The sequence below is a fragment of the Hydra viridissima genome, unplaced genomic scaffold, assembly GCF_058129835.1.
Source record: "Hydra viridissima isolate aposymbiotic clone 2 unplaced genomic scaffold, HvirCarnegie_v1 scaffold_4, whole genome shotgun sequence".
Taxonomy (NCBI): Eukaryota; Metazoa; Cnidaria; class Hydrozoa; order Anthoathecata; family Hydridae; genus Hydra; species Hydra viridissima.
In genome coordinates this window covers 9,266,038-9,292,049 of record NW_028324303.1, presented here as the reverse complement: position 1 = coordinate 9,292,049, position 26,012 = coordinate 9,266,038, and the positions used below count along the sequence as shown (strand labels likewise).

The 26,012-nt window shown below is 34.7% G+C and overlaps 1 protein-coding gene across 1 annotated transcript; it reads left to right on the top strand.

Annotated features, from left to right (window-relative positions):
- The first annotated feature begins 13,296 nt into the window (after positions 1-13,296).
- Positions 13,297-14,247, top strand: LOC149889758 (uncharacterized). The gene has a single exon (XM_090085175.1). The coding sequence runs from the start codon at positions 13,297-13,299 to the stop codon at positions 14,245-14,247; it is 951 nt and encodes a 316-aa protein (XP_089941301.1).
- Positions 14,248-26,012: the final 11,765 nt, after the last annotated feature.

Here is a 26,012-nt window from a genome sequence, read left to right as displayed (position 1 = left end):
TGCTCATTTTTTATGTATTAAAAAATTATTTATTTCACTTCTCGAATATGATATCGTATTGTAATATCTTCTCCACGAAAATCAACCAAATCTCCATTCTGATCAATGATGCGAGTAACCATTGTTGAAATTTCAAACAGTTTAACAGGAAGATAAATCAAATGCATTGGTCTCTCGATGATTTTATAGCCTGGACTAACATTTGGATAAAAGGAGTAAATGCAATTTAATTGGGTTCCATTAATATAGGATGATCCAATCACGTTGTTAACGATTCTGATGGTGTTAATGCTTGAAATTCTAACGATATGATCCGACTCGTATTCGGAATTGGAGTCTAATTTTCTTTTAGTAAACCCTAAAACTGAAGAGATGCTGTTCTCCACGTTAAAGTCAATCAAATAATTCAAACCAAGTTTAATGGTTGATTTTAAAGTATTAAGATTGATTCCAATTTGAAGGTTGTTTGGAGAGTAATTAATTTTATTTGCAATAATATAACTTCCACGTTGAGCTGTTTTTGTGTTTAAAATAGACCTTTGCAAATACTCATTGATGTCTTTAATGTCATAGCTTCCTGATGGAATGATAATGTTTTCCCAATTAGCTCCATTGTTCATGCTGTATTTGAAAGAATTGTTTTTACTGCTTACATTTGGAATGCTGTTGTAAGTCTCAAGACCGAGAAAAGCCATTTCATAACTTTTTCCTTCGTCAAAAACGATTTTATCCAAAAAATCAGTGGTGATAACACTTGATTTTCCATCTACATCGATGATTATACCTGACATTTTTTAAATAAGAATCATTTTTAAAATTGTTTTAGAAAAATAAAAAATCGTCAAATCCGCTTCGGTACTTTCCCTCGTTCTTTTTAGAAGAGAGATCGATGACGGCAAATCCGTGAGGTTCATTCCAGCAATGATTGCAAAAGGTTTTAAATTCTTCTATTTTCATATCGCAGGAAACGTGATCTTGATAAATGTGATTAACGCTTTTTTGGTCTTGTTTAAAGAGGCAGATAAAGTTGGCATTTTCTCGGATGGTATGTCTTGGAATCTCAAAATAGTTTTGAGCGAGGTAAAAGCAGTCGACGTTAGAATGTCTTCCTCGGATGTAATATTTTTCGCACTTGTTTTGATTGGTTAATTGCAAATCGTCAAAGATCATCAAATTGTTTTTGGTTGAGTCTAAGGATTCAGGTTCAGACACATCATCAGCCGTTTCAAAGAATTGACACTCCATATCATCATTGTCGGAATATTTTTTTGAAATTTCCTCAATAACATCTTCAGGGTTTAAATTCAATTTTTCCATTTCGTCTTGTACATCATCCGTTAACAAATCAACAATATCCTTTTTAGGAAGTTTATTTTCAAAGGATCTTTTGAGTATTTTGTATTCAGGTTGAAATAGTGATTTGCCAAAGACTTGCAAGCGGTTGTAATCTAGCCACCCAGGTCTTAAAAGTAAATTTAAGAGCAAAGTTGTTTTTCCGCAACCGGACTTTCCAACGATGATTCCTCGAATACTTCTTGGTAAAAGCTTGCTGTTGTTTCTTTTGGTTTTCCCAATTTTACACGACAAGTTCATCACTTCCATTTTTTATATAAACTTTTTTATATATGTTAAAATGTACTGCGTTAAGTGTAGAAGAGAGACTGAAACCATTCACTTGAAAAACGAGATCACAAAAAACAACAGACCTATGTTGAAAGGAACTTGCGACTCTTGTGGGATAACCAAATGCAAGTTTGTTTCTTCTCATGGATCATCTTCAGCAGCAAAAGGATTTGGTGTGAGCGATTTGAAATGGACGGATCAACTTGCAAACAAGCTTCATAAACCAGTCATTCATCATTTTAAAAGAAGAAAAGTGTTTGTGAATGACATTGATGAAATATGGGCTGTAGATTTGGTTGACATGCAGTCGTTTTCAAAATTCAACAACGGAATTAAATACTTGCTCATGGTGATCGATGTGTTTTCAAAGTATGGATGGATTGTTCCGTTAAAGAGTAAAACTGGAGTTGATGTAGCTAACGCTCTAAGCAAAATATTTGAGGAGAGAAAGTGTGTCAAAATGTGGTTGGATAAAGGAAAAGAGTTTTATAACAAGCATGTAAAAGCTCTAGGTGTGCAATTATACTCCACTGAAAATGAAGAAAAAATTTCTGTTGTTGAACGATGGAATAGAACAATGAAAGAGAAAATGTTTAAATACTTTTCAGCGAACAACACCAATAAATACATTGACGTTTTAGACAAAATGGTTGATAACTACAACCACACCAAACACTCTTCCATTAAAATGAGTCCAGTTGAAGCTAGCGATGAAAAGAATAAAAGCAGGGTATGGATGAATCTAAATGGAAAGGTGAGAACAGAAAGACAAGAACCTAAATTTTCCATTGGAGATAAAGTGAGGATCACTAAAAAGAAATCACATTTTGAAAAGGGGTATACACCGAGATGGACAGAGGAGGTTTTTACAGTGTCAAAAGTTCAGTATACGAATCCGCCCACGTATAAAATCTCTGACGCTAACGGTGAAGAAATTCAAGGCACCTTTTACGAGCAGGAGATGCAAAAGACACATCAAGACATATTCAGAATTGAAAAAATCATTCGCAAAACCAAGAGCAAGTCGTTAGTCAAATGGTTGGGATATCCAGACTCGTTTAATTCATGGGTAGATAATAATGAATTGTTAAGTTTGCAAAAATGATCTAAAAATTTATTTTTAATATGTAAAATGCATGCTCCTCACAAGTTTTTTAGAAATGTTGTATCAGCAGAAGTTCACAGTTTGGATTTGCAATTAAAAATTTTGGAAGAGAGGGTTAGAGAGTTGGAGGAAAGAAGACCGAACAACATTATTATGTCTACGAAAACGTTAGATCATCCACCTTATTTCAACGTTAACGAACAATATGAGATTTTTGCCCAGAAAGACATTAAATTTGCTGCTCTCTCACATACAATGATAGCTTTATCCATTGGGCTGAATTTGGAGAAAGGTGTTGCAGTGATAACATTAATGAATAAAATTACTGATCAATTGAATTATAGAAAAAACGAAGTTATTATTTCAGAGTCTGTAGATGATGTTATTATGGACGTGAATAGTAACAGCAAACAGGACGTGATTGTTAAAAAAGGAGAAAAACTTTGTAAGATTAGTTACATTGATTTAAAATAGTTTTTTTCTTAATAAAAATGGAAATATTGAATGAAAAACTTTATCCAGTTCTTCCATCAGCTCCTATAGAAGAAGGAGGGCATGTTTACCGTCTTCAGAAAATAAGCGAAATTCAGAAAGAGATAGAGAGTAAAAAAGCAAAGCGAGTTCATCTGAGCAAAAAGTATCATCGCGTGTTTAGGATCATTTCTAATGTGGATAATACAATGCAAGCCTTATGCATTGCTTTAGGTGTGACTGGAATTGGTCTTTTATCAACCATTATTGCCAGTCCTGTTGCGATTGCGTGTGAAGGTGTGGCTATTGGCATGGGTTTTTTATCGATTGTTGGAGGGCAAGTCAACAAAAAACTAGCATTAAAAGCGGAAAAACATGAAAAGATCAAAGTGTTGGCTGAGTCGAAATTGAATACGATTAGCGAGCACATTTCCAAAGCGTTGATGGATGGAAAAATAAACGATTCAGAGTTTCAATTGATTCTTGGTGAGCTTCAAAAATTTAAATCCTTGATGGAGGAAATACGAGTCAAAGCCAAAAACGGAATAGATGAAGTTACTAAAGAAAACTTGATTCAAAAAGGAAGAGAAGATGCGATTCAAACGTTCAATAACATGTTTAAGAAAGGATCAACGTAGTCGTAAAACCAATTTATGTTTTTTTTCCACGTATTTTAAAAAGATGTTTTTCTTTAAAATACACGATCCGAATAAAAGGGATGAAATTGTGAAAGAAATTAATGATAGACGAAAGAGGATTTATCAGAACAGCGTGAATGACAACATTTCAGATACGAATTTTCAAGCTGATGTGAGCAAGCTGTTTAAGCCCATCATCGATAGCAATGAAAAGATGATCAAAAGCCTGTCAGTCGATCAAAAAAAGAAAAGGCCTTTCGAAGTGAACAAAGTTGGAGATAAAATGTACATTGGAAAAATGGAGGTTGAAATAGATGGAAATGATATCATTGTTGGTGATGAAAGGTATGAAGGAACAAAAGGCCTTTGGGAACTGATGACTGAATTAACAATACCAAAGAGTTATACCGATGAAGATTTGCAAGATTATGAAAAAATTTTAATGGATAGTGATGCTATAAGATCTGATTCGCAAACGCATAAACCGAAATCATCAAGAAGACCAAAGTATCAGCAACTTATTGCTCCTATTTGGGAAAAAATGATGCGTATTGAAAAAGGTAAAAAAGGTCGTGGTGTCATTATTCTTCCAGGTGATCCTAATGCGTTGGTGGAAAAGCTTGAATTGAGTGTAGCTGCATGGCATGCTGGGAATAAAGAGTCAAGAAATGTGGCTGTTGCTATTTGCGATGAGCTGTTGAGACAGGGGGAGATTAATAAAGAGGAATATAAATCGTTAATGAGGACTATTGATAAAATTATTTAAAAAAATTGTTTTATTTAAAAAAATGCTCATTGTGAACAAAAGAAGATATGTGAAAAAGAACGTTGTTGGTGGAGGTGGTATTGTAGACATGATTAAAAATTTCATAAAAAGAGCAGCTGCTTCAAGTGTGTCAAAAGCAACAGTGAATTTGCTTAAAAATGCTGCTGCAAGTAAAATTGGACAAGAAGCGATTACAGCTGCAAAATCTGCCGGTACAGAGTTAGCCCTTTCAGCCATTTCCACTGCTAGAGATGTAGCTATTGATAAAGGTAAAAAGACCATTGAGAAATTAAAGACTGGTTCACCTATTCAAATTAAGAAAATGTCTAAAAAGAACGCGATTCGAATCCAAGACCTGGTGAAAATGGGGCAGGGCATGAAAATAGTATGAAGATAGCATTTTGTTGCGATGACTTGCAATGAGAGACATTTAAATGAATTAAATAATTTTTTTTATTATATAAAAAATGATAAGTACAGAGCGATTAAGAGTTACTGAGAACCCAGAGTATGATATTGGTATTGAAACAGTTGATTTTTTTGAGTACCTTCCAACCAATCTCGATTTAAATTCTTCAGGCACGATTACTTTTGAGATTGACTGCCAATCGATTCAAACAGTACCATCAGAGGCTTATATTCTTATTGAAGGAGTGTTGAAAAAGAGCGATGGAACATTTTACGATGCTAAAGACAACATTGCACTGGTGAACAACGCTTTGATGTATTTGTTTAATGATGTGACTTATGACTTGTCGGGAGAGCAAGTGGAAAGAGTGATGTATCCAGGTCCAGCCACCACCATACTTGGATTGATGAAATATCCTTATGGATTTCAGTTTGCTGATGGATTAAAGCAAATGTGGTATATGGATACGTCAAATCTTGTTGGAAATTCAGGATTCAATGTTAGACGAGACCACTTGTTTGCAGACACTACATCCGTTGGAGCTTTTTCGTTTAAAATTCCGTTGAAGCACATTTTTGGATTTTGCGAAACCTATGACAAAGTTGTTTATGGGTTTAGGCATACCATCACCTTTACAAAGAAAGAATGTGATGATGCGATTTATAGAGCGGAGAGCGTTAGTGTAGGAATGATCAACCTTAAAAAATTCAGACTTTATATGCCTCGCGTTGAATTGGATATTTCGAAAAAGACTGATTTCATGAATTTAATAGCTCAAAAAATTCCCATTCAAGTGGCTTATAAATCAAACAAATGTGAAAGACAGCTTATTCCAGCCGGTCAAACAGAATTTACCTGGTCGCTTGGAAGAGTCACTGACAAAAGCATTCCAAGATTTATCTTGTTCGGACTTCAGACAAACAGAAATTCCAGTCAAACAGTCAATCCGTCACTATTCGACCATTGTGATGTTAGCAATTTTTACGTGACTGTTAATGGAATAAAGTATCCAAATTACAATTACGACTTGAATTTTGGAGAAAAGAGAGTGGTTATGGCTTATTCAGATGCGTTCTCTTTTGATGAAAAATATTACGGCACAAATGATCTTGTTTGTCAATCAGGGTTAACCTTGCTTGAATATATAAAATTATATCCGTTGTTTTTTGTGGATATCAGCAAGCAAAAAGAAAGAATGACGTCGGAAACAGCTGAATTAGTGGTAAACCTTAAATTTCGAACTTCAACTATTGCAAATACAGTTATTTTTGCAGTGGTTATTTCTGACAAACTGCTTAAATTTGTTTCAGAAGGAACCAACATGACTGCTGTTTATTAGTTTTTTATCTGAATAAAAAAATGGATAGCAAAACGGTAAAAGAATTGCGTGAATTAGGTAAAAACCATGCGATAAAAGGTTACTCGGAAATGAAAAAGGATGAGCTTGTGAAAGCAATAAAAAACACAAGACCAGTCATTGGAGAGTATTCTAAAGAATCATGATTTTTGAATTGACTTAAAAAAAATCTTGTTATAATAAAATGAGATATACAACATCGTATTTGAAAAATTTGTTGAATGAAAACGGCGTTAGTAAAACAGCAGATGATTTAATAACGTTGACGATGCTTGCGGTTGAAAATAATTTGATCAGTAAAGATGAGATTTTAGAAAGAGCAAAAGAAAAAAAAGTAAAGCCTCCTCCAAAAGAAAAAAAACCTGTTGATCCAAAATGGGAATGGCTTAGTTTTGTTAAGAAAAAACCCATCACTGTGAGAATAACCAACATTGAAACGGGTGAGGTGGTAGAATACAAGTCTCTTTACAAAGCGATGGCAGGAACTGGACGTGGATGGAGATATTTAGAGCATCGAGATGGAAAGGTGGATAATGGAATCAAGATTGAATTTTTAAATTCTGAAAAGCTTGAAAAACGTAAAAAGCAGCAAAATTGATTTTTTAACTTTTAACATGTTAAAAAATTGACTTAAATAAAATTCTTGGCATAAATAAAAAGATGGAAAGCATGCAAAAGGATGATCTTTTAAATGCTCTTGATGATAGCTTTGAGCCAACTTCTGATACGGCTAAATCAAAAAGTTTGCTTAAATTTCTAAAAAACGTAAGAAAACTTCCAAAGGAACATCGAATCATTTTCAAAGAAATGGTTGAAGTGGCACCTTTTGAAGAAGTGATCAGAAATATAAAAGAAGACATTTATCTGCGTAATAAATTCCTGATCGGGACAAATTGGAAACTAAATGCTAGCGGACGTAATAATTGTCGTAAAATCACTGAACATATTAGAGATATTAAAAATATATATTCACGTCTTTCCAAATTATTTTTTAATTCTTTTCGCGGGGAATTAAAAAAACGGTAAAAACTTTTCGAAGAAGAAAATATGCTGAAAGTGTGCCAAGATTTAAAAAAATTGAATTGACTTAAAGAAAATTTTAGTATAATAAAAATGAGTATCTATTCTTTAAAACCAGATTTAATTGCTAAAGAGCGAAAACTTGAATGCATCGAAAAAAATTTTCTTTCCCTTAATAAAATGGGTGATAAAACTGATGCTAAAAAGAAAAAAGCAAAAACTACCGCCAAAGAGCGAAAAATTGAAAGTGACATAAAGAAAAATCTTTCCGTAATAAAAATGGAAAGTAAAACTGTTAAAGATCGAAAAGATCGAAAAGTATCAATGGCATCATTAAGAAGGGATGCTAAAGAAAGAGCTATAAAAGGCTATACCAGAATGACTAGGGAAGAGCTTGTTGAGGCTATTAAAACAACAAGACCTGTCATTGGTTATGGACCTGCTCCTCGTAGACGAACGACTGAGGCAAGACCGTTGCCAGTTGTTGCGAGACCTGTCATTGCTCCGAAACCAGCGATCATTCCACCAAGACCTGTCATTGCTCTAAAACCAATTCATTTACAAAATCCTAATATTCAAAGACCTGTCATGGCTTCAAATCACATCCTTGATGAGCCTGTTTCAGATTCATCACCTGTCATGACACCAAAACCAGTCATTCCACCGAGACCTTCATTTTTTTCAAGTCTGACGGCAGTTGCAAAAAGTGTGACGTCATATGTTGCAAATAAGTTTAATGATATTAAAGAATGGATAGATCCCTACGTTCCTGAAGTAGTCAAGAAGAAGGTAAGCGAATCAGTGGAACAAATCGATGAAAAGGTAAAGTCTATCAAATCACTTGTATTAAAAACAGTGTATAAACATCCCGCGTCAAAACCTTTTACAGTAAAGTTTAATATGACTGAACATTCAGCAGAGCGTGCTGCTAGACTATTTTCTTACACAACTTCTTCTCATTATCAAGACATTACTTCCTTTTTTAATTTGGTAAGAGAGTCTGCCATTCAAACCATGGAAGGAGAAAGAAACACCAGAGTAAGAATTATTTTAACGTGTGAAATGAAATCCGTAAGTATCACGACTGGTGAAGAAGTGACTCGGGAAGCAACCTTTTCATCAAGATCAGAGATTATTCTAGCGACTACAGATGTAAGAACGTTAATGAGCGAAATGGAAGAAAAAGTCTTGGAAAGTAGTGTCAAATACAATGCTTTAGGATCTAATTGCACCATGTCAAAGATTTTAAGAATGGATATTAACTTTATCGATTACGAACCTCTCAGCGGTTCCTCATATATTGAGCTGTCTAAAGAGCTGAAAGACAAAAAGGCGATCATCAACATGGAAAACCGTGACAACCAATGCTTTAAATGGTCAGTCACTCGAGCTTTGAATCTGAAAAATATGCATAACGGAAGAATTGATGAAGACTTGGTTCTAAAATCAGAAGAGCTCCATTGGGATGGAATGGAGTTTCCTGTCAAGCTTAATAAAATCGACAAGTTTGAGAAAAATAATCCAACTATCAGCATTAACGTCTTTGGGTATGAAAATAAAAAACCTTACCCTTTGCGAATATCTGAATTTGTTGATCGAAATCACTGTGTTGACTTGTTGTTTATTTCAAACGAAGACACTGACCATTACTGTCTCATTAAAAGTTTGAGTCAATTATTGTCTACGCAAATATCAAAAACAAAAAGAAAACAACATTATTGTCGAAATTGTCTGCAAGGCTATGACCAGGAAGAAAAGCTCCAAAATCATCAACCTTATTGTTATGACAACGCTTCAGTAAGAATCGAACTTCCTAAAAAAGGGGCGACCGTCCAGTTTAAAAACTATAACAAGTCTATGAGGGTTCCGTACGTCGTATACGCAGACTTTGAGAGTTTTACCAAACCTGTTAACACTTGCACACCGAATTCGAAAGAGTCATACACCAAACAATATCAAAAGCACGTTCCAAGCTCCTTCTGCTATTATATCAAATGCTTTGACGACAACCTATACAAAGAAAAACCAGTCATGTACACAGCTGAAAGTGATGATGACGATGTGGCTAAAAAATTTATAACCATGCTTGAAGCAGACCTTATAAAGATTTTTCGACAAGATTGATTTAATGAAAAAGAGAGTGATGCCTGTTAAGGATAAAAAGAATTTTGAGGCTGCAACTCTATGTCACATTTGCAATAAAAATCTTAATGGTGATAAAGTCTTAGACCATTGCCATTTGACTGGAAAGTATCGTGGAGCTGCTCATAACAAATGCAACTTGGATTATAAAATTCCAAAATTCATTCCCATTATTTTCCATAATTTGTCGGGTTACGACAGCCATTTGTTCATCAAGAAATTAAGTGGAAAGCTCAATTGTATACCTAACAATGAAGAAAAATATATCAGCTTCTCTAAGCAAATCAAAGTGAGAGAATTTACTGATAAGAAAGGTAAACTTCGAGAAGTGTGGAAAGAGCTAAGGTTTATTGACAGCATCAGATTCTTACCCTTCGGTTTAGACAAACTATCTAAAAATCTCACCGATAATCAGTGCAAAAACGTAGCTGAATATTATCCCGAAAAGAAACAGTTTGATTTGATAAGGAGAAAAGGGATTTACCCTTATGACTGGGTGGACTCGATTGATAAGTTTTCAGAGACGCAATTACCTCCTATTGAAGCATTCCATTCAAAACTGAAAGATGAATCAGCAAAAGATGAAGACTATGCGCATGCGAAAAACGTTTGGGATGTATTTTGCTGTAAAACCTTTAAAAACTATCATGAACTGTACAACGTGTCCGACGTGCTGATACTTGCAGACATTTTTGAAGATTTCAGAGACACTTGCTTGAAACATTACGGCCTTGACCCCCTTTGGTATTACACCTCTCCTGGTTTGGCTTGGGACGCTATGTTAAAGAAAACTGAAGTCGTGATAGAACTTCTAACCGATATTGATATGCTCAACATGGTTCAAAAAGGTGTACGTGGTGGAATCAGCATGATCTCCAACAGACATGGAACTGCCAATAACAAATACATGGGTGATTCCTACGATCCTTCCAAACCATCGAAATTCATCCAATAATTGGATGCTAACAATTTGTATGGATGGGCTATGTGTAAGCCTCTTCCTGTTAGAGGATTTAGATGGATGGCTGAGGATGAACTCTCCAATTGGAAATCCATACCTTGCATTCTCGAAGTTGATTTAACCTATCCTGACGAGCTTCACAATGATCATAATGACTATCCTTTGGCTCCTGAAAGAATGACTATTGGAAAAGTGGATAAGCTGGTCCCTAATTTAAACAACAAGGAGAAATACGTCGTTCATCATGAAAACCTAAAACTCTATGAACGGATGGGATTAGTTATTACCAAAATTCATCGTGGTATCACCTTTGAAGAAGAACCTTTTATGAAAAAGTATATTGACCTCAACACTGGATTAAGAGCAAAAGCTGAAAACGAATCTGACAAGGAATTTTTCAAGCTTATGAACAACTCCGTCTTTGGGAAGACCATGGAGAATATTCTAAAACGCGTTGATGTTAGGCTTATCACCACTAGAAAAGAAGCTCTAAAATTATCAAGAAAACCTAATTATGAGCGAAATACCATTTTTGATGAAAACCTAATCGCCATCCACATGAAAAGAACAAGTGTTTTTTACGACAAGCCTGTTTTCTTGGGAATGAGCATCCTAGACATCAGCAAAACTCTCATGTTTCAGCACCACTACGACTACATGAAGCCTAAATACGGGGATAAGCTGAAATTGTTAATGACTGATACTGACTCTCTGTTTTACGAAATCGAAACGGAAGATTTTTATCAGGACATTGCCGACGATGTAGAAAACAAGTTTGACACTAGCGAATTTCCTAAAGATCATCCTGCCATTCAAAACGCTGGGCTTAAGGTTGGTTTAAACAAAAAAGTTATTGGAATGTTCAAGGACGAGACTGCTGTTAAGCAAATTAAAGAGTTTGTTGGGCTTCGACCTAAACTCTACTCCTATGAGGTGTTTAATGAAAAAGAAGAACACAAAAAATGCAAAGGGGTTAAAAAGAAAGTCGTTGAAAAACACATCACTCATCAAGATTATTACGACTGCTTAATGAACAAGAAAGAAAAGCTCGCAACCATGAATGTTATACGATCACATCTTCACGATGTCTACACTGAAGAAATCAACAAAGTAGCACTCAGCGCTAACGACGATAAAAGATTCATCTTGGAAGATGGAATACATACGCTAGCCATTGGGCACTACAAAATCAGATCCATTCCTTAACATTGCAGAAAGAAATAATTTTAGAACGGAAAAAAAACACGACGCCATCTTGTATGCTAGGATTAAGTGTAGGAATATATCAATGGCTCAGAATCCGCTTTTCCTAGTAGTAAGGAACAAAAGGTCTTTGGGAGCTCATGACCAATCCAAACATTTCAAAGGATGTGACAGCAGAAGATGTGGCTAATTACTCAAAAATTTTAGTAGAGAGTGAAGCTGTAAAGTTGGATGCGAGGTATAACAAACCCAGAGCTGCAGAGATTGAAAAATACAATCAATTCATCATCCCTATTGAAAAAGAGCTTAAATCTCACAAGGGTGAGAAAGAAGATACTATTTCAGCTCCTACTAGTTATGATCTTCAAATGCTTGATCAAATGCGTGCTGAAGATGAAAAGAGGAGAAGAAAGAAACAGTTAAAAGTAGATTACCGTGAAGGTATGACACGTATTGAAGAAGAGAAAGATAAGATGGGGATTGAAAAATATAATGAGTACAAGGATTGCATGAAAAAAGCTTATGATAGGAGAAAGAAAGGTTTAGGAGTGATCGTTCTTCCGAGCGATCCGAATGCGTTGGTGGAAAGGCTTGAATTGAGCGTGGCTGCTTGTCGTGCTGGGAATACGGGATCGAGAAATAAAGCTGTGAGCATTTGCGATGAGCTGTTGAGACAAAAAGTGATTAGCAAAAACCAGTACAAATTGATGATAAAGGTCATCAAGGTCTAAAAAAAAATTTTTTGCGTATTAAAAAATGATCATTTACAGTAACAGATATGTTAAGAAACACGTTGTTGGAGGAAGTGTAATCATGGACACGTTAAGAAATTTTTTAAAAAGAGCAGCAGCATCGAGCGCGTCGAGAGCAGCGTCTACTTTGGCTGGTAAGATTGCAAAAAGCGAGTTGGGAAGAGAAGCGAGTACAGCTGCAAAATCTGCTGGTAAAGAGTTGACTTCTTTGGCGATTGCGACTGCTAGAGACGTGGCTATTGATCAAGGTAAAAAAGCGATCGAAAAAGTGTATGCCAAGAGTGGAACTCCGAATCCTAAAAAGACTCCGCTCACTCAAAAAAGCAAAGACATTATTTCAGGAATAGTTGCAGCTCCAAAGATTAGTAGCGATTATTCCTCTCTTGGGGGTTCACTGCGTCAGAAAAAGTTGTCTAGGAAAAACGCCATCCGAGTCCAAGAACTGGTGAAAATGGGAAACGGGATAATAATTGCATAAGAATCTGAAAAATTTTTTTTCTTTGGTATAGAAAAATGGCAAATTCCGCTTTTTTAAACATTACAGAAGAAATCATCGTTGATGAAGAAATTGATTGAAATGAATTTCACGAATATGAACCGGTCAGCACCAATTTAAACACAGCCGGGGAGATAAGAATCAAAATTGAGCAGCAAGATTTGTTCACGCATCCCTTTGAGGCGTACCTTTTGATCGAAGGAAGGTTGACAAAAGCAGACGGAACCTCCTATGCGGATGCGGATGTGGTTTCTCTTGCAAACAACGGCATCATGCACCTGTTTAGTCAGATTTCATATCAGTTGTCGAATCAAGAGATGGAAACCGTATACAGCCCGGGTCAAGCCACCACCATGCTGGGTTTCATGAAATATCCGGTGGAGTTCCAAGTGTCGGAAGGAATGAATCAGCTGTGGCAAAGAGACACCACTGCCCTTGCCGATCTTGTAAATAACAGCGGGTTTAATCAAAGACAAGATTACATCATTAAGAAGCCTGCTGATAAAGGTACATTTTCATTTTGCATTCCTTTGAATCACATTTTTGGCTTTTGCGATGATTACGGAAAAGTTCTTTACGGATTCAAGCACACCGTGACCCTTGTGAGAAAGAGCGACGCTGATGCGATTTTTAAGAACGCTGAAGTAGCTGCAGGAAAAGTGACCTTGAGCAAAGTATCATTGTTCATGCCTCATGTCAGTCCCTCTGTTATGGCAAGCAACAACCTTTACAAGCTTATCGATTCAAAAGTGGAAGCTCCATTACCGTTTAGATCTAGACAGTGCGACACCATTGCTGTGCCAGTGTCCAATACGTTCAGTTGGAGGTTAAGCGCTAGATCTGCCAGTGAACGACCGAGATACATCATTGTTGGATTTCAGACCAATAAAGACGGCAGTCAAGATTTAAACCCATCCGTTTTCGACCACTGCAATTTGAAAAACATGTATGTGACCTTAAACAGCGAAAGGTATCCAGCCGTCGATTACGACATAGACTTTAACAACAACAAATTTTCAAAGATTTACAAAGACACGTGCAAGATTTTCCACAAAATTTTTAGAGTCCACGAAATACTCGCTCAGCCAAATTTGACAGCGCTGAATTACAGATACATTTGTCCTCTTTTCGGTTTTGACGTGAGCAAGCAGGCTGAGAGGTTAAAGTCAACCGTGTTGGACGTGCAAATTAAAGCTACCTTTAATGCAAACGTTCCCGCAGACACTCAAGCCTTTGCGATCGTCATATCTGACAAACTGCTCACAATCAAATCCGACGGAAACAAAATGAACGTTGTGTATTAGGAAAAAATAAATTGGTCCTTAATAAAAGGATGAGTTATACGAAAAAGGATTTGAAAAATTTACTTATCGAAAACGGCGTTTCAAAAACGTTGAAAAGCAAAACGGGTTTGGCGATGATTGCGTTGGAGAACCATCTGGTTGATAAAAATGCAATGATGGAAGACATCAAACCGATAGACTCCAAATACGAAAGACTCCGTTCGATCCGAAACAATCCCGTGGCTGTAAAAATAACTCACGCTGAAACAGGAAAGGTGATCGAATACGGCTCTATTTACAAAGCGATGAAAGAGACGGGACACGGCAACAATTATTTGGAGAAGCGAAACGGCAAAGTGGATGAAAACGGATTTAAAATAGAAATTCTAAAATAAAATGTCGTTTCACCCGTTTTTTCTAGAGTGTAGCAAAAGAGAGCCTGATGCGGTTAAAAAAGACAGCTCGAGGCTATTGCGTTTAAGGCTGAAAGCGGCTCGTTCAAAATTCCTGAAATGCACAGCGAAAAAAGAGACGAGCTTTACGCGATTTTGTGGGAAGAAAAAGAGGATGACTTTTCGCGGATGGAAAAAGAAATCAAAGAGCACAACAGAGAGTGGAGCAATTTGAAAAAGCAAGAAAAGCTGAGAGCGATTGACAGACGCGTTCTTGAATTGGACTGCGATTGGGAAGAAAAAAAAAAATGTCTGGAAAACTGAAAATGGACGCGATGCTCCAAAAATTCGAAGAATTTCCCGGATCTCCAAAACTTGCTGAAAATAAAAAAAATTGAATTCGAGTTAAATAAATTACAGCTCAAATAAAAAAGATGATTGTGATGATTCGGAAGATATTTTACCATCTCCTCTGGTGAACAACTTTGGGAAAATCGTGAAGGATTTGCTTTACCCTATGAATTAGACTCCTTTAGAAAAAGGGTTTTGATTCGTAAGGATGAATTTGGAAATAGGTATGTCGTTCGTGTTAACGAACGGTCAGTATGTGGAAATGCTCGATGGCTTCGTTAGGAGAAAAATGAATTTGGAAGAGCTTGGCGATGAATTTTACTTTGACGAAACTGGAAAAAAGTATCTCATCATTCACGACTCTGTTAACAACGAATTTGTAATTAAAGATTATTTCATGGACGAATTTGGTGATCGTTATTTTTTAAAAGATGGTAAAAGGGTCTTCATTCATAAAAACTCAAGGGGTGAAGATCTTATCACCGTCACATACAGATCAGGCGATCAGGATTATGTGCTGGCGTATGATTTACAATATTCAATCCTCGATCCAGAGGATGACATTGATTATGACATTGATGATGACAGTGATGATGACAGTGATGATGACAGTGATGATGACAGTGATGATGACAGTGATGATGACAGTGATGATGACAGTGATGATGACAGTGATGACAAATCTGAAGACGATGAATGTATTGGAAGGATAGATGAAAGTATTAGAAGGCATAATGAAATGTATGAAGAAGCGAGAAGAGAGTTTGAAATCAATTCGTCAGATGATGATTCGTCAGACGCGGAAGACAATATGGATTTGTCAAAAAATGATATCATCGCAGAAGAGTGGAAAGAACTTCAAAAATTTATTTCAAGACATTGGATGGGAAGATTTTGCGCTCCTGCTGCCTAGTTTTTTAAGATCTTTTTTAAAGAATTGAAAAATTTGCTGAAAATAAAAAAATTGAATTCGAGATAAATAAATTACAACGAATAAAAAAAGATGGAAAACAACACAAAGGTTATTGACAAAACCATTGTATTTGATGAATTGGGTGACAAGCTACTCATTGAATATGTAGAAGAACCTTCTGTTGTTAAGAAAGCTGTTCCTCCTCCAATAAGATTAGAAAGCTTGCTTGAACTCATTCACTACGTTTGAAAACTTCCAGAGGAATATCAAAAAGATTTTAATGAAATAATTCGAAGCATACCAATAAAAGTACTGCGTCATTTTGAAGATATTTTCAGTACTTATATATAGAGAAATACATTTGTTAAAGATACTAAAATTCATTATGAAGGCAATGAACTTTGTCGCTTCTTTCGCAATGCAATTTATTATTATAAAAAGACTAAAATAAGTTTGCTGATTGGGAGTAATGACTCCTATGAAAGAATACATTGACCTCAACACCAAGGAGTGCTGGAAATTTTTAATTTTTTTTTGAAGAACTGAAAAAAAATGAATTCGAGATAAATAAATTTTGACATTTAAAAAAGATGCTTTACACAAAAAAGGTATTAAAAGATTTGCTAGTTAAAAATGGTGTTACTCAAACATCAAACAATTTGTTGGCTTTGACACTGATCGCGTTTGAAAACAATTTGTTCAATAAAGACGATTTAATAAAAAGGTGAAAGAAAAAAGACCTGTGGAAAGAACTAGAATACATGAACCAAAAGAAAAAAAACCACCAAAAGAAAAAAGACCCGTAGGAAGACCTAGAATACATGAACCAAAAGAGAAAAAACCGATCGATCCTAAATGGAAAAGACTTGAAAACATCAGAAATCATCCTTTCACTTATAAAATAACCCATGTTGAAACGGGAAAAGTGACAGAATATAATTCTCATTACCAATTAAGAAAAGAAACGGGTCACTACTGGAAATACTTTGACAATAGACACGGTTATCAAATAGAAGTGTCATGAAATTTAAATTTGCTGAAAATTTAAATTTTTTTTGCTGATATTTAAAAATTGAAAATGGGTTAAAGAAATTTTTTTCCCTATATAAAATGGAGAGAATGAATATGAATGAATTAAAAGTAATGGCTAAAGACCGAGACGTCAAAGGCATCTCAAAAATGAGAAAAGCCGAGCTCATTGAAGCTATAAAAAATACAAAACCTGTCATTGGGCATGGGCCTGCTTCTCGTAGACGGACGACTGAGGCTAGGTCTTTGCCTGTTAATGATACCGTAGTTAGGTTTGTTCGACCTGTGAAACCTGCAAAAGTGCGGTTTGTTGTTGGACCTGATGTAACACCTGCTGCAAGACCGGTTCCTGTTCCGCGCCCCGTTTCCAATGACTTGATTTCGTTCGGGTCTGCTCGCTTGCAAAATCGGGTAACAAGAGCTGAACCATCCATCCTTGACACACCAGTTGTCGATTCAACAAACGTTATTGCACCTAAACCGGTTCCTGCACCAAGACCTGGATTGCTTTCAAGGATTGCAATGTCTGTTTACAACGGTTTCAACAAAATAAATGCTCTCGTTGATCCATATGTTCCAACTACGGTGAAAAATGCAGTGAGCAGCGTGAGAAATGGAGTGGAAGAAACAATCAATTCTCTCAAAGGCGTTGTATTTGGTAAACCGGTGCCTGCTCCTCGTCCTTTTAAAATAAAGCTTAATATGACGGAACATTCAGCAGAGCGTGCTGTTAGACAATTTTCTTACGAGCCTTCTTCTCGATACCAAGACCTTGCTTCCTTTTTTAATATGGTGAGATTGTCTACTATTCAAACCATGGAAGGAGAAAGAAACACAAAAGTTAGGATTATTTTAACCTGCGAAATGAAATCTGTATGCATCTTGACTGGTGAAGAAATTACTCGAACAGCTAACTTTTCATCCAACTCGGAAATTATTCTAGCTGCTACAGATTTAAAAACGTTAATGAGTGAAATGGAAGAAAAAATCTTGGAAAATAGTGTTAAATATAATAAGTTGGGATCCAATGGCGTCATGTCCAAGATTTTAAAAATGGATATTAACTTTATCGATTACAGACCTCTCAGCGGTTCTTCCTACATGGATCTACCTCCCAAGTTAAAAAACAAAAAGGCAATCGTCAACATGGAAAACAACGACAATGAATGTTTCAAGTGGTGCGTCACCAGGGTGTTGAATCTAAAAAATAGAGATAACGAAAGAATTGATGAAGACTTGATTCTAAAATCTGAAGAGTTGGATTGGGAAGGAATTGATTTCCCTGTTAATTACCATAAAATCGACAAATTTGAAGCGAATAATCCGAAAATTAGCGTGAACGTCTATGAGTATGAAGAAAAAGCACCTCAACCTTTGCGAGTATCTGAATTTTGGACCGAAAGCACTGTGTTGATTTGTTGTATATTTCAAACGAAGACAACAGCCATTATTGTCTTATTAAAAACTTTAATCGGTTTGCCAGTTCTTCAACATCAAAAGGTAAAAGAAAACAACATTTTTGCAGAAGATTCATGCAAGGTTTTGACCAAGAAGAAAAGCTTCAAAAACATCGAGAAGACTGTTATGATAACGCTCCAATGAGAATCGATCTTCCTAAAGAAGGAACAACCGTTGAGTTTAAAAACTATAAAAAGGGTATGAGACATCCGTTTATGGTCTATGCTGAATTTGAAAGCTTCATCAAACCTATCAACACGTGCACACCAAATTCGGAACGGTCTTACACCAAACCATATCAAAAACACGTTCCAAGCTCTATCGTCTATTATATCAAATACTTTGATGAAACCGTTTACAAGAGGAAGCTTGTTTCATACACAGCAGAAAGCGATGATGATGACGTGGCTAAAAAGTTTATCACCATGCTTGAAGCAGACCTTAAAAAGAATTGGAACGACAGCGATTTACTACAACAACACTGGAAAAAAAGTAAAGTAGTGACTGATAAGGATGAAAAAAGTTATGAAGATGCAACAATTTGTCACATTTACAATAAAGATCTTAACGGTGACAAAGTCTTAGACCACTGTCATTTGACTGGAAAATACCTTGGTGCTGCTCATAACAAATGCAACTTGGATTATAAAATTTCAAAATTTATTCCCGTTGTCTTTCATAACTTGTCAGGTAACGACAGCCTTTTGTTTATTAAAAAATTAGGTGGAAAGCTCAATTGCATACCCAACAATTAAGAAAATTACATCAGCTTCTCAAAAAAAATCAAAGTGAGAGACTATATTGATGAAAAAGGTAAACCTCGGAAAGTTTGGAAAGAGATAAGGTTTATTGATGGCACCAGGTTCATGCCTGACAGTTTAGAAAAACTGGCTAAAAATCTAAACGATGATCAGTGTAAAAACGTGAAAAAATATTTTCCTGAAGAGAAACAGTTCAATTTAGTAAGAAAAAAAGGCATTTACCCTTACGAATGGGTAGACTCCATTGAAAAGTTTTCCGAAACGCAATTGCCTCCTATCGAAGCCTTTTATTCCAAACTAAACGATGAACATGCAAAAAAAGAAGACTACGTGCATGCTCAAAACGTTTATAAAGAATTTGGATGCAAAACGTTTAAAGATTACCACGTGCTGTACAACAAGTCTGATGTGCTGATTCTAGCAAAGGCCTTTGAAAATTTTAGAGACGTATGCATGAGTTTTTACGGTCTTGATCCCCCCTGGTATTACACCTCTCCTGGATTAGCTTGGCACGCCATGCTAAAGAAAACTGAAATTAAATTGGAATTGTTAACCGATATTAATATGCTCAACATGATTCGAAAAGCAATACGCGGTGGGATTAGCATGATCTCTAACCGACTTGGGACTGCCAATAACATATACATGACCAACTATGATCCTTCAAAAGTGTCGAAATTCCTTCAGTATTTAGACGATAACAATTTGTACGGTTGGGCTATGAGCAAACCTCTTCCCGTTGGAGGATTCAAATGGATGACTGAAGAAGATCTTAAAAATTGGAAATCCATGGCGTGCATTTTAGAAGTTGACTTGGCTTACCCTGATGATCTTCACGATGAACATAATGATTACCCTTTGGCTCCTGAAAGATTAACCATTGGAAAAGTAGACAAACTCGTTCCTAATTTAAACAACAAACAAAAATACGTCGTTCATCATGAAAACCTAAAGCTCTATGAACGACTAGGTTTAGTCATCACCAAAATTCATCGAGGGATCACCTTTAGAGAAGAACCTTTCATGAAAAAATACATCGACCTCAACACCGATAAAAGAAAAGATGCTACCAACGAATCTGATAAGGAATTTTTCAAACTTATGAACAACTCCGTCTTTTGGAAAACCATGGAGAATATTCTAAAGCGCGTTGATATCAGACTTATTACCACAAAAAAAGAAGCCTTAAAATTGTCCAAAACCCCTCGTTATGAACGGAACACCATTTTTGATAAAAACTTAATCGCGGTTCACATGAAGAAAACAAAAGTCTTTTACAATAAACCTGTTTACTTGGGAATGAGCATCCTAGACATCAGCAAGACTTTGATGTTTGAGTTCCATTACGGATACATGAAACCTAAATACGGTTATAAAGCCAAGTTGCTCATGACCGACACAGACTCGCTTTTTTACGAAATTGAAACGGAAGATTTTTTCAAAGACATTACTGACGATGTTGAAACCAAATTTGACACGAGCAACTTTCCTAATAACCATCCTGCTATTGAAAACGTTGGGTTTAAAGTGGGCTTAAATAATAAAGCCATCGGAAGTTTAAAGACGAGGCTGGTGGAAAAATAATTTAAGAATTTGTTGGGCTTAGACTTAAGCTCTACTTTTACAAGATCCCAAGAGTAAAAGAAAAGAAAAAATGCAAAGGGATCCAAAAGGATGTGGTTAAAAATTGTTTAACTCATCAAGATTTCTACGACTGCTTAATGAATGAAGAAGAACAACTTGCAACCATGAACATTTTCCGATCCCGTCTTCACGAAATTTGCACCGAAGAAATTATCAAAGTTGCACTCAGTCCCTACGATGACAAGAGGATCATCCAAAATGATAAAATCAACACCTTTGCCTTTGGACACTACAGAACAAGACCTGCTCCTGAATAATTTTAAATCATTGCGCGTGGAAAGAAATATTTTTAAAAACAAAAAAAGAAATATTTTACGGTAAGAAATTTTTTTTGAATAAAAAGAACAACATTAACCCTAACAAGAATTTTAAAACGGCGCCATCTTGGAAAAAACATCCAACCCTCTCATATATAAGGGTATCAATGCGCTAGAACCCGCATTCTACAGTAGTGTCCGATCTCTCTTCTTTCTAAATTAAGCAAAATTTTTGAAAAAGTTATGCATAATAAATTATACGACTTCCTAAACCAAAATCAATGCTTATATAAACACCAGTTTGGTTTTCATAAAAAGCATTCTAAATCTCATGCTCTTATCGAAATTACAGAAAGTATAAGAGTTGCTCTTGATAATGGAAGCTTTGCCTGTGGGGTTTTCATTGATTTACAAAAAGCTTTTGACACCATAGACCATGACATTCTCCTATCAAAGCTTAATTATTATGGTGTGCGCGGCATACCCTTGCATTGGTTTAAATCATACCTTTCCAATGGTCAACAGTTTGATACTTTAAATGGCACCTTCTTAGAGATTAAAAGCGTTTGCATTGGTATTCCTCAGGGATCAATATTAAGTCCTTTTCTCTTTATTATTTACATCAATGATCTTAATCTTTTTATCAAACATTCAAATGCGTATCATTTTGCTGATGATAAAAATCTTCAATTAATGACAAGCTCCTTCAAAAAACTAAATGAATATATTAATGAGGATATAATCAGCCGTGTTCAATAGCTCCGAGCAAATAAAATTTCATTGAATACTAAAAAAAACAGAAATAGTAATATTTAAGACGCAATATACTAACTTTTCTAAAAAAACTAACAAGAATCTTCCAAATACTTGAACTTTAGGATAAGTAACCAAAAGCTGCCTTTGTCTAGTAACATAACTTATCTTGGTGTTGTGATAAATGAAAAACTTTCATTTAAAACACACATAAATAACCTTACTCTAAAATTAAACCGTTCCAACGGCATGTTAGCAAAAATTCGACACTTCGTTAATTTTGAAACATTACTATCTATATATCACTCAATTTTTGGTACACATTTACAATATGCATGCCAAGCTTGGGGACAATCTAAAACCGTCTGTCTTTCTAAAATCGTTTCGCTTCAAAATAGAGCAATATGAATAATTAATTTCCGCCCAAAAAACTTCCTTACTGACATCCTGATCTTACATCCAAAGTTTTTCGTTTCTATGACTTAATCCAGTTTCTAAATTGTTCATTTGTCTGAGATCAACAACTCGGTCTCCTTCCTTCCGTATTTCGTTACTACTTTAATAGTAGTGTGATTAAGCTATTTCTAAGTAAAACAAGATGCTGTTTATAACAATATAACCATCTAAAACCATTAATTAATATTTTACACAGCAACGAATAAAAAATGAAAAGACGCCAATGCCCAAAGCATTATAACCAATATAAAAAGGGAGATACGAAACAAAAGATAATCAGTCAGGAGTTAGTTAAGAGGTACGAAAGGAGGGGATACAAGACAGAACTTCAAGAGTTACAAAGAGAAGAGTTAATACAGAGCTTTAGGTTCTACAAAAAATAAGTAGACCGGAGTTTTGATTTTATAAAAAGAGTTTAAAAGAAATAGTTTTTATGTAATTTTAAATTAGAGAGATTTTTATTAACGATTACGGTACATTAATCGAAACTATTAAACGAAACGATTAAACGAAACAGATTGCTGTTAATAGAGTTTAAACAAAAAATTTGCGCTTAAAGAAAAGTACGCGTGTTCACAAGAATAAGTCAGAGTGCTACCATTACACAGAACCAAGAGACTTCCCCATACACCTTTATCCCAAACCTCCTAACCTATACGAAACACTAAAACCCCATCCCAACTCCTCTAAGTATGTAAAAAGAAACGTTCTAAAAGACCCACCTCACAGTTGGACAACGTGAGGTGGGGCTTTGGAATTTTTTAGCTGCTAGATGGAAAATTTACAAATCTCCAATTAAAGCAAAACCATCGAAAGTGTAAAATATAATAAAAGCTACTATCTGTCTTCACAAATATTTGCGTTTAACAGATGGAGTGCATTACATCCCTATTGGTTTTGTTGATAGTGAAAGTAGTTCAGGAATTGTCATTCAAGAAGACTGGAAAAAAGAATTACAAGATCAAGCATGTTTGCCTAATTTCTAGAAATCAAAAAGTATTAGATCTGTTTTTGATGCCATTGCAATAAGAAATACTTTTAAAGATTGTTTTAATTAATGTGAAGGAAGTCTTTCGTGGCAATCGGACTATGTTCAATCATGTGGCCACAATCCATTTAATAACTAGAGTATATGTAATATACTTTAACAAACTTTCTTTTAAATGACAATATGATATATTTAACAAAGCACTACTTTTTTATTTTTTTAAATTTTAGATATGCCCCAATAAAAACTTAAAAGTTAATAAAAGACGTATTTTATACCTCCATGATTTTATTTAAAATGTCTAGTTTTTCACATCAATTGGTTAAACAAAATAGTAAGCTAGAATGTAATATTTAAATTATTTATTCACATTAAAAGGTTAAACAGAGAGGCTAGATTGTTTCATCTTTGTCTGGAAACTCGAATTTGAGAAGAAGTGCTTGTATTTGAACTTTAGCCAAAGCTTTGGAATAGTTGTTTAATCGCTTTAGCTGTAGAATTATTGATTTCATAAATAAATAGTCTTCATCCTGCCCTTCTTCAGTCGGATTTTCAATATTGGAGTTAATTATTTCTAATGTTTTCACTAAAGTTTTGTTAAGTAAATCATTAGAATCTAATTTTTTTCTTTTTCTTTTAGTTTTGTTATTAGTATGAATTGTCGATTCACTTGACTCTACTTCGATGTTGTTTCACGATGTTCTGTAAAAGTATATAGCCAATCGAGCTGAAGAAACTGAGGTGGAACTTAATTCCTTCCAGAATCTGATGGGATATTTCACTTTGATTTCAGCCACCTTCCGTAACTACTTCGAATGCTTTTATACTTTTCTTCCGCTTGATTAGCGGATAATTTTGACAGACGACCGATTTCCTCCCATGCATTTTTCTTTATCCATGTGTCTTTAAATTCCTTATCAAATTTGTCATAAAAAACTGGAAATTTTTGAACTTTGTTGATAAAATCTGCCTTATTGATTTTTTCTAACACACAAGATGGAGCCGTCGCCATGCTTTGTAAAAAATGGCGATATTTTGTAAACTTTGTTGTTATACAACAGTTGTATGTGGTTTCCAATTATAATAAAAAAAAAGCTGCGCGTTTTGCACAAAAAACAAAATACTTTTTTTTTTTTTTTTTTTTTTTTTTATACAACTTCAATAAATTTACACATCCGTTACATTAAAACTACATGACATCATATAATGCAACGTAAATAAAAAAAAAAGAATATAACATAATATTACCACGTATAACATCATAATAAGAAGTGGTTTAGCAAGTAGAACACATCATAATAAAACGTGGTTTAACAAGCATATTTAAGTATAACGTAAAATAATAGAGTTTCTTATCATAAAGACTATCAGTATTTTTTAAAAATAATAGAATAAAAATAAGAAAAAGATAAAAAGACAAGAAATTTTCTTGTTACTTCAAATATATATATATGTTGTTGTAAAGGAAAACTCGTAGAAGTCTATGAAGACTTATTATGGAGTACCTTTTCAAATTGTTAAATAAAGTCTGTTTCATATTTATATATAGTCAAAATACAGTCAGTGATACACATAAATATTTCAGTATAGATTCTGTTGTTAAGTTTAATACATATCAATATAATTGTTGATATTAAGTACGAGGTGTTTTATTTTATTTTTTAGGTTGGCAGGATTATTTAATACTTTAAGTTCTATATTTTTTGATATTATTTTGTTATACAGGTACGGACCCCGGTAGGAAATAGAAAACCGTGAGAACTTTGTTGTTCTTTTAGGCAGTGTGAAATTACCTGTTGCTCTTGTTATATATCTATTAGAGTTAACTTGAAAGAAGTTATTTAAAAAATGCGATGGGACTAGTCCAAGTTTGTATTTTAGCATAAATAGTACATTTTGGTAGATGTTGATTTGGTAGACATTTAGTGCATTTAAGGTTTTTAGTAAGGGTTCAGCATGGGTGAGTTTATCTTTATCATAAACTAGTCTTGATGCATGTTTTTGACTTATATAAATAGTACTCAATTTGGATTTGTGTGTACTTGCCCATGTAATATTAGCGTACGTAAGATAACTTTGGATGTAAGAAAAATAAAGCGATTTAAGGTTATGTTGGGATAACATAGGTTTAACTTTGTAGAGTATCCCAATATTTTTCGAAATTTTGGTGTTTATTGTACTTATATGGGCTCTCCAAGATATATTTTCGTCAATAAGGATCCCAAGAAATTTAGTTGTTTCTGTTCTTTCAATGTTTACCTTATCTATTTTTAGTGAGGGAAGGATAGTAGGTATATATTTTTTTTTTGTTTTTTGGAGTGAAACAATATGTATTTTGTTTTTTCTGTGTTTAGTGATAACTTATTCAATTTCAACCATATATTTAATCTTTTAAGCTCTTTGTTCATACATTTGTAAAGGTCTTTGATTGAGTTCGAGGAATAAAATAAGTTTGTGTCGTCGGCAAACATAATTACATCAAGTTTATCCAAGGCTTTTGTAAGGTCATTTATATATAGAAGAAACAAAAGAGGTCCAAGAATGGAACCTTGGGGGACACCGCACTCAACTCGAAGTAGTTTTGAGTGTTTATAACTATCTAAAAAAACACATTGTTACCTGTTGCTAAGATAGTTTTTGAACCAGTCAAGGGTTATGTTTTTTATCCCATAGCTTTCCATTTTTTTAAGTAAGATATTATGATTTACAGTATCAAACGCTTTTGACAGGTCTATAAAGATGCCTAGAACATACTGTTTTTTGTAAAAAGAATCACTTATAGTG

What these genes read in the sequence shown, in the direction of transcription:
- LOC149889758 (XM_090085175.1), top strand. Translation starts at nt 13,297, where the DNA reads ATGCTGGGTTTCATGAAATATCCGGTGGAGTTCCAAGTGTCGGAAGGA.